The 17,587-nt window shown below is 44.0% G+C and overlaps 1 protein-coding gene across 5 annotated transcripts in view; it reads left to right on the forward strand.

Annotated features, from left to right (window-relative positions):
• The window catches only part of NMNAT3 (nicotinamide nucleotide adenylyltransferase 3), a 125,440-nt gene that overhangs the window by 99,760 nt on the left and 8,093 nt on the right, over positions 1 to 17,587 (forward strand). For 4 of the 5 annotated variants that reach the window (XM_045088850.1, XM_045088848.1, XM_045088849.1 and 1 more), the window contains exon 3: positions 13,451 to 13,634. The exons of the other annotated variant lie outside the window; for it this stretch is intronic. In XM_045088850.1, the coding sequence (XP_044944785.1) occupies positions 13,451 to 13,634 (184 nt within the window). The remainder of the gene's footprint in view (positions 1 to 13,450; positions 13,635 to 17,587) is intronic. 5 annotated transcript variants of the gene reach the window in all.

Consider the following 17,587-nt stretch of genomic DNA (forward strand, 5'->3'; position numbering starts at 1 on the left):
AAGGCCCTATTTCCTGAGGTGCTTTTCAGCCACCACAACCAAAGAAAGAAGGAAAGGGACAGAAGGGTCTGTGAAGTGGGTAAGGGTTGGACTGTGCCTGTACACACAGGGATACTGAGCTGCTCTGAGCAGGGGTGGATTGTGCCGGGGGAAGGGGTGCAATAGGAGCTGGCCAGACTCTGAGCATGACCTCACGCTTCACTCAGTTGTTTGGACAAGTGTAGTTTTGTTCTAGATACATATAGTAATTCTTAATAAAATGCTGATAAATGGGCCAGAGCATTCCCTATGATAATAATGAAGTCTTTACCCTCTAGAATGCTATCAAGTCTTGGTTCACGGTTTGTGAGGCTGCTAGCATTTTAAGGAACAGTAACTTGGAAGCCCAGTGTTGCTGGGGGACACGGTCTGCTCTAGATGGGTGGGATCCCTGTCATACCCCCAGAGTGATCTGGTCTGGGACCACACACACACAGGTGGAGCTGCTGAGTGATACCCTCGTGAGTTCTGGCTGGCTTAGGGCTCTTTGAACCTCACTGCCAGTCACCAGTATAAGACAACAGGAAAAGTACAGGCACAGCTGCTTTGGATCCCAACCCTGCCATTGCCTGGTAGTGTAACCATAGGAAAATGATGTGATCTTCCTGAATCTCCAGTCCTACGCCAGTTATTATTACTACACAGCAAACCACCCCAAACTCAGTGTTGTAAAGTGACCATTTTGTCACACTCACAGATTACTGGGTTAGGAATCTGGACACAGCCCAGTGGGAATGGTTTGTCTCCTCCCCACAATATCTGGGGACTCAGCTCGGAGGACCTCCAAGACCAGGAGTGACTAGACAGACAGCTGGGATCAAGAGTCACCTGGAGAATTCTGCACGCACACATCTGGCAGTGCATGCTGGGTGTTGGCAGGTCAGTTGACCAGAACGTGGGTAGGTGGCTTCACTCTGTCACTGTGGAGTCTCTCTTCATGGGCTAGCTTGGGCTTTCACAGCCTGGCAGCTGGGTTCCCAAACCAGGTGTCCCCAGATCTTAAGGTGGTCGTGCAGGACATTGTTATGACCTCACCCCAGCTGCAATGTAGTGTCACTTCTACCTCTGGGTTAAACATTCATCAGTGTTCACCCAGGTCCAAGGGGAAAGGGCACAGACTTTTGATGGAGGAGTGGTTGGGTTCTAGGAGAGCACACATGCCAGGAGACAATGTCGAGGCCATCTTGGGAAAATACGACCTTGCCACAGTTCCCTGCTCTACCGATGTAATGACAAGAGGGTGGCGGGAGTGACAGTTGCTGAGCACCAGCCTAGTGTGGCATACTGTTTTTGTGTTATCACATCCTCACTTATTGATTTAAAATAACTGTGGGTCCAGGAAAATAAAAGGGTAATGGCTATCTCACATATCCTTCTCCTGGAGATGGCACAGGCACGGGATTGCAAGTCTCACTAAGCAAGCAAGTTTTGAGTTTTTGTTCATCTCACATCTACGAATATGCCATTGGCCAAAAGGAGTCTCATGGCCAAGTCCAAAGTCAAGGGATTGGGAAGTACATCCTGCCTTTGTGAGGCTGTGGCGGGGGAGTGTGTAATTGTGTAATGACAGAGTGAGAAATTAGGACCAATAATTCAATCTACCAGAGCCATTTTCTAGAACAAAGAAAATTGGATAAGGATATTGTGGCATTACAGCTGGTGTTTAACAGTATAATCGGGGATGCAAAATACCCATATAAAGTAGTAGGTTATCAAATTGCTAATAAAAGAATAATTCAACATGACCAGGTAGCATTTATCCCAGGTATTCAAGGACAATATACCATAAAGATATCTATTAATATATTGCATTACTAAGACAATATATTTTTATAGAACCTAAATCATCATCTCAGTACACACTTAAAAGTCATTCAATAAAATCCAACACCTACTTAGGGATTTTTTTAAGCTCTTAGTAAATTAGAACTATAAGGATACTTATCTAGCATGACATATAATGACATAACACTTTAAGCATTCCCACAGAAGCAAGGAAATAGAAAAGAATGCCTACTTACCACCATTATTTCTAACGGCATCAGTCAAAAATAAGAAATAGACTTATAGATAGGAGACCTAGTTTTCATTATTTGCAGGTGGTATCATGGTATCCCTAGAAAATCCAGGGGAAGCATCTGAAAACCTAGCAGAACGAATACATTCAGTAAGGTAGTCCAGATTAAAAATAAGCCAAAATACAGAGTTTTCGACATAACAGTTGTGATACAATGTCGTGAGCTGTTTATGGTCTATAAAACATATGTAATATGTAATGTAACATTTAAAAATACATATAACCTGTACCTTAAAATAAAATTTGACGAAAAAAAGATCATGCACCAGAGAAACTGCCAAGGACACCTGTCTTCAGGACGAACCTGAACTAGAAACGTGAAGGACGCTGGGGCGGGGCTCTGCCCCTCTGCTGGGAGGCCTCACTAAGTGCAGATACGAGCAGTCCTCAAGGGAATGGCCAGTTATTGATGGGCTTTCCAGTGAACATACCCATGGCTATTTGTCTTTATTTAACTTGAAAAAAGTATCCCAAGGTTCACCTGGAAGACTAACCAAGTGCTCAGAAAGCTCTGTGAGACATTAAGATATAATTTTTTTCAAAAGTGGTTACATGAGTGTGATGCTGACTCTAGACAGCTCAATGGAACACGAACTCTATGTAAAAAGATAAGACACGGTAAGAGTAAAACACAGAGTCCGTGGTGTGGAAGACACAGTTTTTATAAAAGGAAGTGGGTGGTCTCTTTAAGTACTTTTTTCCCCTTAAAGTGTTTAAGGGAAAAAGTCAATTTGATTGCCTACCTTATATATTAAGTGTTCTTATAATACTAAAGATAGGGCCGCCTGGGTGGCTCAGGCGGTTAAGCATCTGCCTTTGGCTCAGGTCATGATCATGGATCAGGTCCTGGGATCGAGTCCTGCATTGGGCTCCCTGCTCGGCGCGGAGCCTGCTTCTCCCTTCCCCTGCTCTTGCGCTATTGCTCACTCTTTCTCTCTCCCTCTCAAATAAATAAATAAAATCTTTTTTAAAAATTACTAAAGATAAACCTTAGAAGGGGAGGAATTCCCCATCAATGGTTGTTTCCTTTGACCTCTAGCTCCCTCCTTGCACTACACAAGTGCATTTCTGAGATGCAAAAAAAAAAAAAAAATTAAAAGGACAAAAGCCTTTGTCCTTTTTCTGTGAATAAAATAATTAAGCAGGAACCTGCCCAGACTCTGACAGGGCTTCCCAGCAGCCTATATGGGACAGACAGAGGTAAGAAACCACTCAGTGAAGAGTAACATATCATCTGAAAAGGAACTGCCTTTCCAAAGATGGTCCATCCTACAGATTCTGGCCAAGAGGATGCCCTCTACTTAGGAAGATAAATTACTGAATTTCTGGTTCTCCATGAGATTCAGGAGAAAAATGTGAGCATAGCAGAAGATCAACCTGTCAGGAGAAGCAGCAGTCTAAAGACAGGGAAGGGCATTTGGGATGAAAAACATTTTTGCCAAATTAGCGCTCTGTGGGGCCGAGGCAGCAGGGAGGCAATTTCTGGCAACCAAATAGAAAATGAGAGTGAGTTCCAGAACTAAAGAAAAAGATGAGGGTATGAAAATACTAAGAGGAGATAAGGAACTGAGACAAGCAAGTAGAGCAGAGGCACGGTACTCAGTCAGAGAAATGATAGAAGCATCCCTGAGAGGACCAGTTGAGGCTTTGCTTCACAAGCATGTGGGGAGTTTTAGTTGGTTGAAAACCTAGACCAAGACTAGTCCCAGCAGCCAGACTGGAGTTGGGGGAGAGAGGTCCAGGATGTGGAGAAGAACCCTCTCTATGTGGTGCCAACAGACCCAACCGGGCAACGTTTCATATACTTGTTAAAAAGGGTTCATAGGAGCCCTTAGCCACCTGGGTGGCTAAGTCGGTTAAGCATCTGCCTTCTTCTCTGGTTGTGATCCCAGGATCCTGGGATCAATGCCCACATCGGGCTCTCTGCTCCATAGGGAATCTGCTTCTCCCTCTGCCTGCCACTCTCCCTACTCTCTTTGTCGAATAAATTTTTAAAAATCTTTTAAAAAAAGTTCATACGCATAAAAAGACAAGGGAACAATTACTGTGAACAGGTGGTTCACAGCCAGAGAAGCTCAAATGCCTAATAAGTCATAACAATCACACAAATCATCTTAAATGCAAGTTTTAAACCACAAAAGGTTCCTGCAGATTAGCAAAGATGTTTTTCGATGAATAATCCCAGCACTAGCCAGGATGGCAGGAGATGGGTTCTCTCATACCATGCTGGTAACACTCTCCCCTTGTTCAGAATTTCTGAAAAGCAGTTTAGCAAGATGTAGCAAAAGCCCCGAAAATGTTCAAGCCGGTGATTTTCCTTTCTAATAATTTATCTTAAAAATGTATCTAAAAATTGCAACTAAAAAGAGCTACAAAGATGGCTGCAATATGTTAATTCAAGCATACACACACACATATACATACATGTGTATATATACATATATCTTCATTATTATGCAGCCATTAAAAATGGTGTTTTCAAAAGTGCTCATGGCCAAGAAGAATGCTAATGATAGAATCTAAGAAGATACAAAAATTGAATTTACATTATATGAAGAAAAACAGAGAAGAAAAAGGCAATTAACCAAAATATAAACAATATTGACTCCTTAGATATGTTTTGTTGATTTTTGATTCTTTATGCTTTTCAGTATCCTGAAATGTTTGTACCAAGTGCATTCATTTTAAACTAATTTTCTCTATTTCTAAGCATATGTACACTTCAAGTTAGCTTGCTATAAAGCTTATGGTAACTTTGTTCCATCCATCCCTACCCCTGATTCCTGGTTCCCAGAGCAGTTGTGTTTGCCTTTTTCAACCATCTTCTCTAGTATTTGTCTCCCTATTTTTGTATAAGCTTATACTGTGTTTCTTGATTTTTCAGATTTAGATAGTATCTGTTGGCTTCCAGTTATGAAAAGGGAAGATTTATCTCTCTCACACCCCTGCCCTCACACTTCACCTCCACCACATGCTCTCAGATTGGCTCACAACTCTGGGCTGAAGGAATATTGTTTCCATTTATATCTGCGTAAATGTCATTAATTAAGCCACATAGCTGACTAGATTTACATGGCATCCCAGGTGAACTTCGGTTCTTCCTGGAGATAATAATTGCTTTCTTTATTATTTCTTTATGTTCCTTAGATCTATCACTAATTCAGTCCTAAAATTTCCAGATCTTCAAAACTCATCTCAGTATACATAGACTCATCATGTCAACTGTCCCATTTTGATTCTGCTTGTACCCTCCCTGGGGTCTTCCAGCTCCTGTCTGGATGGTAAGCTCTCCGTGCTGCAACAGTGCTGTCATCTGAGATGTCCCCTCGCTGTTTCCCTGAGGTTCTCTCTGCCTGTCTCCTGGTGTGGAAGGACCTTGGATTTATTGGGTCTTGGCGCCTTCTGCTTTTTTTGGCCTGCTTCTGTTTTGGAGAAATGCATCCTCCTGCGTTTTTCTATCCCTAAAAAAGGATATATGGGAGCTAAATTTTTGAGACCCCTTGTGTATATGAACACAACTTTATTCCACACTCCAATTCAGAGGTCAGTCAACTATAGCCTGTGGGCCCTCTCTGGTCTAGAGTCTGTTTTCCTTCTTTCTGTAAACTAACAGTAAGGCTTTTTTTTTTTTTTAACATTTTAAAAGGATTGTTAAAAGAAAAGAAAAAAAAAGAATATGTAACAAAGATTGTATGTGGCTCCCAAAGCCTAAACTATTTGCTATCTGTCCCTTGATAAAAGAAAGCTTGCTGACCCCTGTTCTGATTGTTTGGTTGTTTGGCTAAATAGAGAATTCGAGGTTGGCAATAATTTTCCTTTCACAATTTGAAGGCTTTGCTGCACTGCCTTCTGGATCCTGGAATTGCTGTTGAGAAATCCAGTTTTATCCTGAGCCCCACTCTGGTGTGTTTGACCTCTGGTTTTCTCTCTGGAAAATTTTGGCATCTTCTCCATGAACCCGATGGTCTGCAGTTTTCTAATGGTTTGTCGTGTGTACACTTTCTGTCCTTCAAAGTGCTAAGCACGCAGAGGGTACTTGGTTCTGAAAATGCCCTTCTAGTCTGGGAATATGTACTATTTCTATGATGTTTTCCTCCCTTTGTTCTCTTCTAGAAATCTCTGTTACCAAGATATTGGGCCTTCCAGGTCAGTCCTCTAATTGTATCTTATTGGCATATGATTTCCTCAGGTTATCTTCTGATTCTTCCACTGGCTTCATTTATTTATTCCAGTTATGAAAAGGGAAGAATGCACATTCCATGAGGACAGGAACCAGTCTGCTTCGTCACCCTGTGTGTCCTAGCACCTAGCACAGTACCTGGCGTGGAATGGGCAGTGGGTGAATATTGTTGAATGAGTGGATATTTTTCTATTTCTAAAAGTTTCCTCCTGTTTTCTGACTGGCCCTTTGAGAGCATCCCACTCGTGGATAAGCTGTCATCTCTTACCCTCCTGACAATATTATTTGGAGATTCTTGAAATTTCCTTTTGCTCTGTGCATTGACTGCCTTTGTATCCTCCAAGTGCCTAACCTGGTGTTGGTTTTGGTCTCTTTTTCCCGGTCAGCAATTTTCTAAAATTTGTCTCTTAGACTATTCGCTTATATTTGCAGATCAGGCCCTACATGCTGGCTGGAAGCTCTGAGTATATGAGTGAAGCCAGTGGGCCTCATGGTCATGTGATCAGACCCCGGGTCCAATGCCCCTGAATGTACGGATCTGTGGGTGTCTTCTCCTTGGTGGGACTGTTATTCTGGAATCCAAATGTTAGCCTCTTGTCTGAAGGATGGTATTTCTCCCTCCTCTACCTATGCCTGTATATGGGAGGCAAGGGTCTCTCTGGTCCAACGTCAGCAGAAAGCAGACATCCAGCCTTCTGCCGTGATGGGAGAATAGGTAGATGATTGGATCGAAGGGCTCCTTAGGCAAACTCTGAACTGGTCCTCCTGTGTTCGGGCCCTCAGTCACCCCTTCTCCCATTCCTGAGCCACTCTGCACTGCTGCTGCCACACAAGGCACCTCGCCTCTTCCCACCTTTGTTGCCTGCAGACTCTGCTTGTTAACCAACATTGTGCATCAGCTCTCCAGCTTCCAAAACTGTGTTGACCTTTCCCATCCGTGGTTGTCTCTCTTCCTCCTCTTTTTGCCCTGGTGATTTCATATGTATTCTATTCCTTCATTGCCATTTTATCAGAACAGGGGTGGGGATAAAGAAGGAATTCTGTCCACCATGTTAAACTCACAGCCATCTATCGCTATGGTAACCCAATAGCAAGGTCAGTAGAGCTTCATACTAAGAGATGTGCGGGTCATGTTACCCAGAGTTAAAAGTCAGGTTCACATCCTTAGAGAGCTGACCAGTCTCGTGGGAAAGACAAACAGATCTTTACGGTACAGATACTGTAATGGAGCTGTGTCAGGGCAGCAGCGAGCTGCCAGAGAAGTACCTCCACCTACCTAGGGGGAGAATGGGTCATGTGAGAAGCAATACAGGGATTGTGGGAAAGAGAAGAGGCTTGAGCACACAACCATTTGGAGAGCAAGAAGGAGTTTTAGTCCAAATTGTTATTTTTATTGGTTCTCTTCTCCTGGGTGCTGTAACAAAGCATTGATTTTCTCCTTGTATCGCCTTCCCTGTCAATATGAGCCAAACCATCAAAAGTGACACCTGAGACTCCAAGGTGCTTGCACAGCTGCCTGGAGGGCCACCAGGAGCCCCACTCCTTTCCTCCAAACAGAGATTAATGTGCACGTTAAATGTACATAAATTGCCAGAAGCTGGCCCCCCCCCTTTTTTAAGTGGAAAAGAAAAAGATCATATTCCATGGATAACATGGGACTCAGATATGCAGACCTAGAACTTGCTTTGCTTTCTGTAACACTCGCCTTGTTCTGAAGCCAGCATTTCCATGCATGGTGAAAAAATTTACCACTTCAAGGTAACCATTTTCTGATTTTAAAGTCATTGTGTTACAGGTCAGTTTTCAATCAAGTCCGTCTTTTGCTGCCTGCTTCCCCCAAAAGTGAATGAAGCATCACAGGTGGTAGTCTGTCATCCTGGTGTCTGAAGCAGGCTATCCGGGTCTTGGGCACTGGCCTCTATCCTCTCTGCCTCCACTACTGATGTGCCCCCAGCCTCAACTGGCTAAGGCCCCATGCCCAGGCTCTCCCTGGTTCTAACACCACCATGGTCCTTGGCTTTGCACTGTACACCCTGTGTCCCCTACTGGCCACTCCCCCTTCCCCCAAAGTAGCCCAGCTGACTGTTCATCCTCAGCCTCTTTCACTCCTCCTCTCAAAGAGCCTTGGGGATTTCTGTGGATGTCTGCCATGCCCCACTGAAGGCAGGAGAGGGGATGTTTCCGGAAGGCCTCTCTGCCTGTCACGGCGCACTGTCACTTCTACTCTACTGGTCCTCTGCCGGCACAGAGCAAGATGGTCGCCTCCTGGAATTCCAAGTGGGAACCAAAATACCAGCCCACCTATTCTGTGGTTCCCAAAACTAAGCCTATTAATTATAACCTCCCCCACCCAACACACAGGAGGCTTTGTCTCCAAAGGGTAAGAGGATGTAGGGAGCAGGTCTCCACTTGGCTCTAAACTCTTGGTCACCACAAATCTTTCCTACCAGGTCCTTCCCTCTGCCTGCTGCTCATTCCTCCACCCACCCCACCCCAGCTCCCAGAAGGGGCTTTTCCTTTCCATTTTCATATTCTCTCCTTACTCCTCTGTGGATTTTAGTAAAACTGTATGCTCTTACTCCCTAGACTCTGGCTCTTGATATTTTTTAGGGAGACTTTCAAAATTTGATCAATCTTTCTCAACAAACCCTGATTCTAAGCTTCACCAGTATTTCTGAGATGAGTTTTTGAAACCAGTTTCTGGAAGTCAAAAGATGAACATCCTTGCCTTATTCTCTGCTAGTTCTGTCATCCCCCTGATAGAGTGGATGCCTCCACCTCCAGGAAGGATAAATGCATCAGGGAACTCTCAGCTTCCCGGAAGGTGCGTGTGTTGGGGGCTGGCAGGTTGGTCAGGCTGCCTTCTTTGGATCAGCTCTCCCACTAAAAACAAAAACAAATGATGAGCAGAACATTTTTCAAACCTCTCTGTTAAAGCCAAAAAGTGGGGATGTCTCAGACCAGCTGGGAGAAAACCCCCTAAAACCAGGGAGTTAGTAAGCAGGCTATTAGAACATCAGAGCCACTGATGCCCTGTGGGCACTTGCCAGTACTGCTCACTTAAGCTTTGAATCAGCAGCCATAAAAGCCAACAAAGAATTCAAAGGCTGGAGCCCTCACAAGCTGGGGAACCTGATGGGTATCTTCCCCCACATGAAGCGGGACCCCAAAGAGCTGTCTCAGGGTCTAGATCTTAACCCTCCTTCTCCCCCCCAGTCCTAGAGGCCTTCAGAGAAGCCCTAGCACTAAGGCAAGCCAAAGAAGAAAAAGGCAAAGATAAAATACTGATAGGAAGAAACGCCTGCACATCAGTCTTCGCTCAGATTTGCAGCCCCTTGCTGGAATTAGTCAAAGAACCTTAAGTCAACACATTCATTTAAGGTCATCCATGACTTTCAGTAATTCCAGGGACCTGGAAGACAGAAACATGAAGCTTCTCTGGAGGAGGGCACATCTGACACCCGGGGGAGAGCCCCCCAATAAATGATTAGTCAGGGGCATTGACTGGCAAGTAGTCAAAAATCCTACAAAAATCACACCATCATTTCAAGAGTTGCAGAGAAGATGTTTGACAAAACTTAGTTATGACAAAAGTTCTTAAACAGGGAATAGCTGGGAATGTTTCTTAAAGTAGCCTATTTGTCAGGGTAGACCAGGTCAGTCTACCATAATAAATCCCCCAATTTTAAGAGCTTAGCACATTAAAGAACATTTCTCCCTTATCAGATAAATCCCATGTAGTTCCTGAAGGGCTACAGGGCAATTCACTGCCCAGCCATGTCTCAGGAATCCTAGTAGGCCCCACCCATGGCTTTACATCCTTAACTTCAGCTTTCAGATTCACTATAAAAGAGTTGTAGGGTCAGCAAGAATCTTTTGGCCAAGTCTAGATGGGCCAGACATCACTTCTACCCACATCCCCGTTGACTACAACTCAGTGAGATCACAGAAACCCAACCTAATTTCAAGAAGAATGGATGTATTAGCTTCCAGTGTGCCCAGAAAGGGGAAAATGGAGTTTTAATGAACACATGGCATTGTCTTTGCCACAATTGAAAAAGGATAGCTACAGAAAACTTTCAGCAGACATCATATGTAATACTGAAACTCAAAAGCTTTTCCTCTGATAGTGGCAATAAGGCCCCCTAACACCACCTCTATTTGGTATCATGCTAGAGGTCTTCGGTGGTGCAGTGAGAAAAACAAAAGGCAGAGGGATTGGGAATGCAGCAAATTTGTCAGTATTTTCAATGGCATATTTTGGACACAGAAGATTCAAAAGACTGTACAGATAAACAATTAGAATAGGAGAGTTTAGCAAGGTTACTACATATGCATTCAGGATGCCTAAATCATATGTCTATATATTAACAAGAAACAGAATAAAAAGTATATTTTAAATGCCATTTATTGGGACGCCTGGGTGGCTCAGTGGGTTAAGCCTCTGCCTTTGGCTCATGTCATGATCTCAGGGTCCTGGGATCGAGTCCCGCATCAGGCTCTTTGCTCAGCAGGGAGCTGCTTCCCCCTACCTCCGCCTGCCACTCTGCCTGCTTGTGGTCTCTGTCTGTCAAATAAGTAAATAAAATCTTTTAAAAAATGAATAAATAAATTCCATTTATAGTGGCATCCAAAAAATCAAGTATCTAGGAATAAGTCTTAGAAAAGATGCTTAGGCTCTCTATAAGAAAAACTGTGTAACTTTATTTAGGGACATTTAAGAAGATCTAAACAAATGGAAAGATAAACCATGCTTGTGGATTGGACGGCTAAAAACTGTAAAGGCTTGAGTTCTCCTTAAATTAAATTATAAATTCAGTTCAGTTCCTATCAGAATTTCGCTAGGTTTTGCAGGGAGGGGCAAGGAGAGGTGCTTCATTTGTGGAATCTGACAAGCTCGTTCTGAAATGTATAGGGGAAGTACAAAAAGTCAAGAATTGCCAAGCCACTTCTGAAGCAGAAGCTGGTGGGAGGATTTGCTTAACCAGATACCAAGATGTGTAATAAAGCTATATTAAGCCAAGCAGTGTGCTGTTGCACAGTGCTGGGCAAATAGAGCAAAAGAACAGAACAGCAGAGAAGCAGGCCCTTGCACAGGTGAACACTGATACTCAGCACATGGTTGGCAGAGCACGGCAGCAGGGTGGATGGGAGCTTTTGGGTAACCACTGCTGGAATAATGGACTGTCCAAAAGAAAAATAACTTAATAGGATTCACATCATGCACAAAGACCCAAATGTGAAAAAACTGTAAACTTTTTATGAGATAATACAGGAAAATGTCTTCATAACACAAAATGCACTGGCCATAAAGGAAAAAACTAATAACCCAACCCAACTACATTAAAATTAAGAACTTTTTCTTTCATTTTCAAAGGATTCCATTAAAAAACAACAGTAAGGCAAGCCATAAAACAAGAGGGTATTTATGACTCCTATAACCAACTAACAAAAGGCTTGTATGTAGAATATGTAAGGAACTCTACGAATCAATGTTTAAAAAGCAGACAATCCAAAATATGGGCAAAAGATTTGAACAGGCACTTTCACAAAAAATTTAAGCCTGAATGTTAAATAATATGTATGAATAAATGCTCAGCCTCACTAGTGAGCAGGAAAATGAACTTTAAAACAACAGTGAGATTTAATTGCACGTCTCTCAGATTGGGAAGATCCTGACCATAACCTTGTGTGGCAGGGCCCAGCGCAAATGAAACTCTTCCTGCATGGCTGATTGGAGGACAAATAGCTACAACCACTTGGGAAAATGGTCCAGCATCATCTAGAGAAGCTGCAGAGACACCTGCCCTATGACTCAGCAGGTCTACTCTTGGATGTGTGTCCTAAGACATGCATGGCTCTGTGCACAGGGAGACTTGGGGAAGGATGTCCATAGCAGCGCAGTTTGTAATTGTCCAAAGCCAGACTCAGACCAAGTCCATCAACAGTAAAAGAGATCAATTACTTAGTATATAATCTTGCAATGGAAGGTTATGCAGCAGTAAGACTGGTTGGATTACATGAATTTTATTTACATAAAGTGAAAAAGGCTGAACAAAAGAATATATTCAGTCTGATTCCATTTGTAAAAGTTTCAGAAGGCAAATGAATTTATGTTTTTTAAGGCTGCATAAATACATGGTAAGGCAATACAGGACAGAGAATTAATATTAAAAAAGAAAGAGTAGTGATTAACTGCTGTCCAAGTGGGGCTTGCAGTGGGAACATCTGGTGTGCCCGAAGTGTTTGTGTCTTAATCTAGGTGATGATGAAAGCAGGATATAGTTTATAACTCTCTGTCAACCCACCTGTGTTTCGTGTTTTTATGTGCATGTTATATTTTATAATACGATTTTAAAAAATATGTCCCATCCTAAAACAAAATATCATCCCACTACATAAGGATTCGCGAATATCTCTCCTTAGCACAAGGTCCTGCCAAGCAGGTATGGTCCCTTTTCACACACAGGAGAACTGAAGTTCAGATGACTACATATTTTATTTTTCCACATAGGTTGGTAATTTCCAAGGGTGCACTAGGGAGTGATGGAGCTGGAGCCCCCTCCAAGGCTCTCGGGGTCCTGCTCAGACTCTTTCCATGCTGGTTCTCTAGCTTCCACCATGTCACTCTGGCTCTGAACTTGAAGCGTCCCATTCTCCAGTCCCTGAGCCATACTGCATCACTCATCAGCACAACCCACATCTTTCCCAAAGTAGGCCTTCCCATTCCTCCTAGACCCACGCCCTCCCTTCATCTTTGATTCACAAGATCCCCTGTTTGGGCATAAGAAACTACATGTCACTGTTGTCCCATCCATGATTAGAGGATGATGGTGCCTCTGTTAAGTCCTGTGCAGGAGGAGGCCATCATGTACCTTCCTGTGCTCTGACCCTAACTGTCCACACTGCCTTCTGGGCGTCTTGTCTGGCCACCCCCTCACAGCCTGGCTCTCAGGAGAAGTATGACTTGGGGCTATTGCCAACTGGAGAAGCACATGGCTCCTGGGGCATCCTTTACCCATGCCTGACGGGGCTGGCCCATCAGGAGAGAATGCCCGAGTCTGCCCCCACTCAGGATGAGGCCCAGAGAGTTTCCAGGTGGCCGGGTGGTCACTGTCGGCACATACCACACACCCCTGCTCTCCCTTGCCTAGGAATGTACCAGGTGATCGGGGGTATCATCTCTCCTGTCAACGACCACTACAGGAAGCAAGGCCTTGTGGCTGCCCACCACCGGGTGGCCATGGCCCGGCTGGCCCTGCAGACGTCCGACTGGGTCCGGGTGGACCCCTGGGAGAGCGAGCAGCTGCAGTGGACGGAGACAGTGAAGGTGCTGAGGTAACAGCGGAGCATACTTTTGTGTGATGACCAGGGGTCATGGGACACATCTGTAGAGCCCTGCGGTTGAAAGTAGGGACCAAGTTTGAAGTAGGGCTTCAGCCAGGCTTGCTCAGCCAAAATCCCAGAAGCACTTCCTCTCAGAGGGAGAGAGACCCACAGACCCACTCTCAAGGAGGGCTAGAGTGAAAACAGTCATAACGCACTGCCTTTCAGGATGCACTTTCTGGAAATGCCCAATCTCGATTCAGAGGGCTGTCTCCTTGGGCTCCAGTGCAGCCACCTAGTAGCTGTGAGACTGGGTATTTAACATTCTGAGACACATTTCTCACTTGTAAAATGGGCACAATAAAACCTAATGAGGACTTTTTAAATGTAAAGAACTTTCCTGTCCCAGAACCCCATTAAAGGATTCACTAAGTGGGACCTTCTATCATTGTCATCACTGACTAGGGTGAAAACTGTATCTACCTCATAAGCCATCTTTTCTAATTGTACAAATTCTGGGCTCTATAAATCTCAACTTTTATGTAAAATTGAAAAAAAAAAAGCCTATAAATCTAGAAAGTTGCTCTAGAAAGTTTTCCTTTTGGAACTGCTATTAGCACCCAGCAGAAGTAATTGGCTCTTTGAAAGCCTTGAGAGCCCTGGGAGCTGGGGCAGTGGGTCACTGAGTTGGGTCTGGGAAAGGGTCCTGGGAGCTTACCAGAAAAGCAGGAAGCCCAGTCCAGCCTGGGGTTCAGAGGGGACGGGGAGGTGGGCCTGTCTCTCACAAACAGCCGGGTCTGCTGAAGGGACTGCAAACTGGGCGTTGTGTCTTCTCTGTTTGGAACGACTGGACTGGACAGTGTCCAGTAATTGGCAGGCCTGTTCCCTCATAAATCAATTTAGGTTTTCATTTTTTACTCATCTTCACAGTCACTTGGTTGAAAACTGTTTACCTTTTTCTTAGATTAAAGGTAAACATTTAGTTACAGATCTTGGCTCTGATTATTTGCCTTTTTCTTGGGAAAGAACCAGCTAGAAGCATTCAGTAGTAATTCAGTGCTACTTCAGAACCTCTTGCCAAATTAAAAGAAGAGCAAATATGAAATGACGGTTAGAATACATGCTCTTTTTTTTAACATAAAGAATAAATTTACACCTAGATCATCCCTTCAGAATAAGAAATAACAGCCAGTTCTCATCTCTGGAGGATAGCAGAGGGGAAAACACACAAAAGAGTAGAAAATCCAGCAAATCGTTTATCTTTAACACTAGTCACAAAGACGCTTTCCTCCTTCACCCTGTGAGAGGCAGTGTGGCCTAGGGCCCAGATGTGGAAGTCCAGTTTACTAGTTCAGGGACTTGATGTGAGTTAGCATCTCTGAGCCTCAGTTCCTCACCTAATAAAATGAGTGTGACACCACCTACTTCTTCGGGGCACTGCATGAATTAAATGGGATGATGTGGGCAAAATACCTGGTTTATGGCAGGTGCTTAATAATGTTAGTTACCTTCCTTGCCTCCCCAACACTGGCCCAGAATTTATCCTCAAGACAGATAAGCCATTCCTGGATAAATACGAACTGGCCACAGAACTATATAATATTGTTGCTGCTTCTGTTGGAAAATGCAGGTGTGAGCTGAGATTTTACTGACCATGTGCTTTTTCTTTTTCTTACTCTATCCTTTAGTCCAGTGCCTCTCAGCCCTGGCTGCACCCTGAATCACCTAGGGAGCTTTCAAAAGTACCAACTTCTCCCAGAGACGGGGATGTCACTGGTCTGGGGTGGGGCATCAGAATTTTTAAGGGCTGCCTAGTGATTCTAATGCTTGGCTAGGATTGAGGCCATAGCCTCAGTCACAAAGTATGTGAACCAGGCTTATGATTAGTACCAAGATCCATCCAAACCAGTGGGCCCTGGCTATAGGAATCACCTGGGAAGCTTTTTAAAAAATGCTCATCTCCCCACCCCCAGGAATTATGATTTGTGAGTGGGGTTTAGGCATGGGTATTTTTTTAAGGTCCCCAAATGATTGATTTTGTGCAGCCAGGGTTGAAAATCCATTGATACAGACAACACAGTGTTGCTAATAACTGATCCCATTCTTTTTTTCCAACATTTAGAGTGAGCTTCTCAGAAAATTTGATTGTGAATGTTTTCCTAAAATTCCCCAAGCATTTTTCTTTTTAAGATTGAAAATCTGGTAGTTATAAGGTTAGGTGATTTTAGAAGCAAGGTAATAAACCACCCCACCCTTTGCTCCATTTAGTATCTTCCTGACAGAGTCAACAGGGGATTTGCATCATAGGGACAAATAGTGTGACTATGACAAATGTCACTGTGAAGTAAATTCACAGTAGAGTTCATTGAGGATTCTTTTTCTACTTATCAGATTGCTTATTTTTACTTTTTTTTTTTTTAAATATAGGCCAGTTTTCATGCTTTTAGGACATTTGATAGCTTACTTTGCTCACCTTCTGGAGCTGTGAGGGGAGGTCCTTAGTCACAATGCCATTTATGTGGCCCATCATCATGGTCACCATCTGTACTGTCATCTCACCAACCCCTCTGCAAGCATGATCTTACGCTGTCCTCCTTTTACAGATGAAGAACCAGGTTCAGAGAGGCTAAGTTAATCAAAGTCACGAATGAGTGGCAGAGCCCCCGTCTGAGTCTGAAGCCACACTTATGGTCCTCCTGCAACCAGAGATCTACTGGTGGGCTCACAGAGGGGCTGACTCTGGTCCTGCCACAGGAACCCTCTGACCAGGCATGCCTGGACTGCGTAGGACATGGAAAACTCAAACTCAGGCCCGGGGCTGGGCACACTGGGACACCACTCAGGCAGACAGGAAGAAGCCATGGGCACTGCCCCACAGAGGCCCACTGGAGGTCTGTGAGAATAATTATTCACACATCAGAGTTCAGAGAGCCAGCTAATATTCACGTAGGGTCAACCTGAACTAGGATCTTCAAGGTAAATATAATAAAATGACAGTCACCACTTTTACTGATCACCAGTTTGTGCCAGGCTTTTCTAGGTAGGTTAATATCTAGTCACCTCAGAAACTCTGAGAAGTAGGTGGTTTAGTCCCATTTTACAGATGGGAAAATGGAGGCTCTGAAAGGGTTAGTAACATCCACAGACTCCTACAGTTAGAAAGTAGAGGTGAGACTCACACCTACTTCAGTATGGTAAGATTCCAATCTAATTAGGAGTGAATCCTCAGACATGAAGCTTACCAAAACCAAATCAGACAATAATGGAAACACAGAGTCCAACTAGACCCTAAGAGGACTCAGTTGAGTCTCTGAGATCATCAGAAAAGACTAGGGGCCAGAATTAAATGTATTTATTGGTCCACTTCTTCCATCATTCCTGAATTCAGCAGATTTTAGGTAAGCATTTCCTGAGAACTAAGACTATAAGGATGAATTAAATGAGCTCACCATTCTCAGAAAAAACTGATAAAGTTGACTGGGCTCTTTCTGTGGACGGGCCAGTACTAAGCTGCTCCATGAATCCTCAGTGCAGCTCACAGGGGTGGGTGTGGTCATCGTCCCCCATTCTACAGATGAGGAAACTGGAGGCAGATTGCTTAAGGAGACCACCAGAATACCACAGCTGCTGGTTGGAAGCAGAATTCCAACCAAGCAGTCTAACTGTAAAGCTTAACCTTTACACCACGCCTTGCCCCAGTGATGATCAGCCCTGGGCCACTCGCCCAGCACTGGGCAGGGAAGGAAGTGCTTTTTCTCTCACAGTCTGGTGATGCTCAGCAGGGAGGTCAGCATCAGCTTCATGATGACCAATAAATAGATGAGGTCAGTGAAGCTCTGAGTGATTCATCCAAGGTCATACAAGCCAGAAAAGTTAAACTCGAACCCACCCAGTCTGGCTGCAGAGCCCCTGCATTCCCCCAAACACAGCTCATAAATGTATAATTCAGTAGGTGGAAGAGTGCA

The sequence above is a fragment of the Mustela putorius genome, unplaced genomic scaffold, assembly GCF_011764305.1.
Source record: "Mustela putorius furo isolate JIRA1106 unplaced genomic scaffold, ASM1176430v1.1 tig00003834_pilon_pilon_pilon, whole genome shotgun sequence".
Lineage (NCBI taxonomy): Eukaryota > Metazoa > Chordata > Mammalia > Carnivora > Mustelidae > Mustela > Mustela putorius.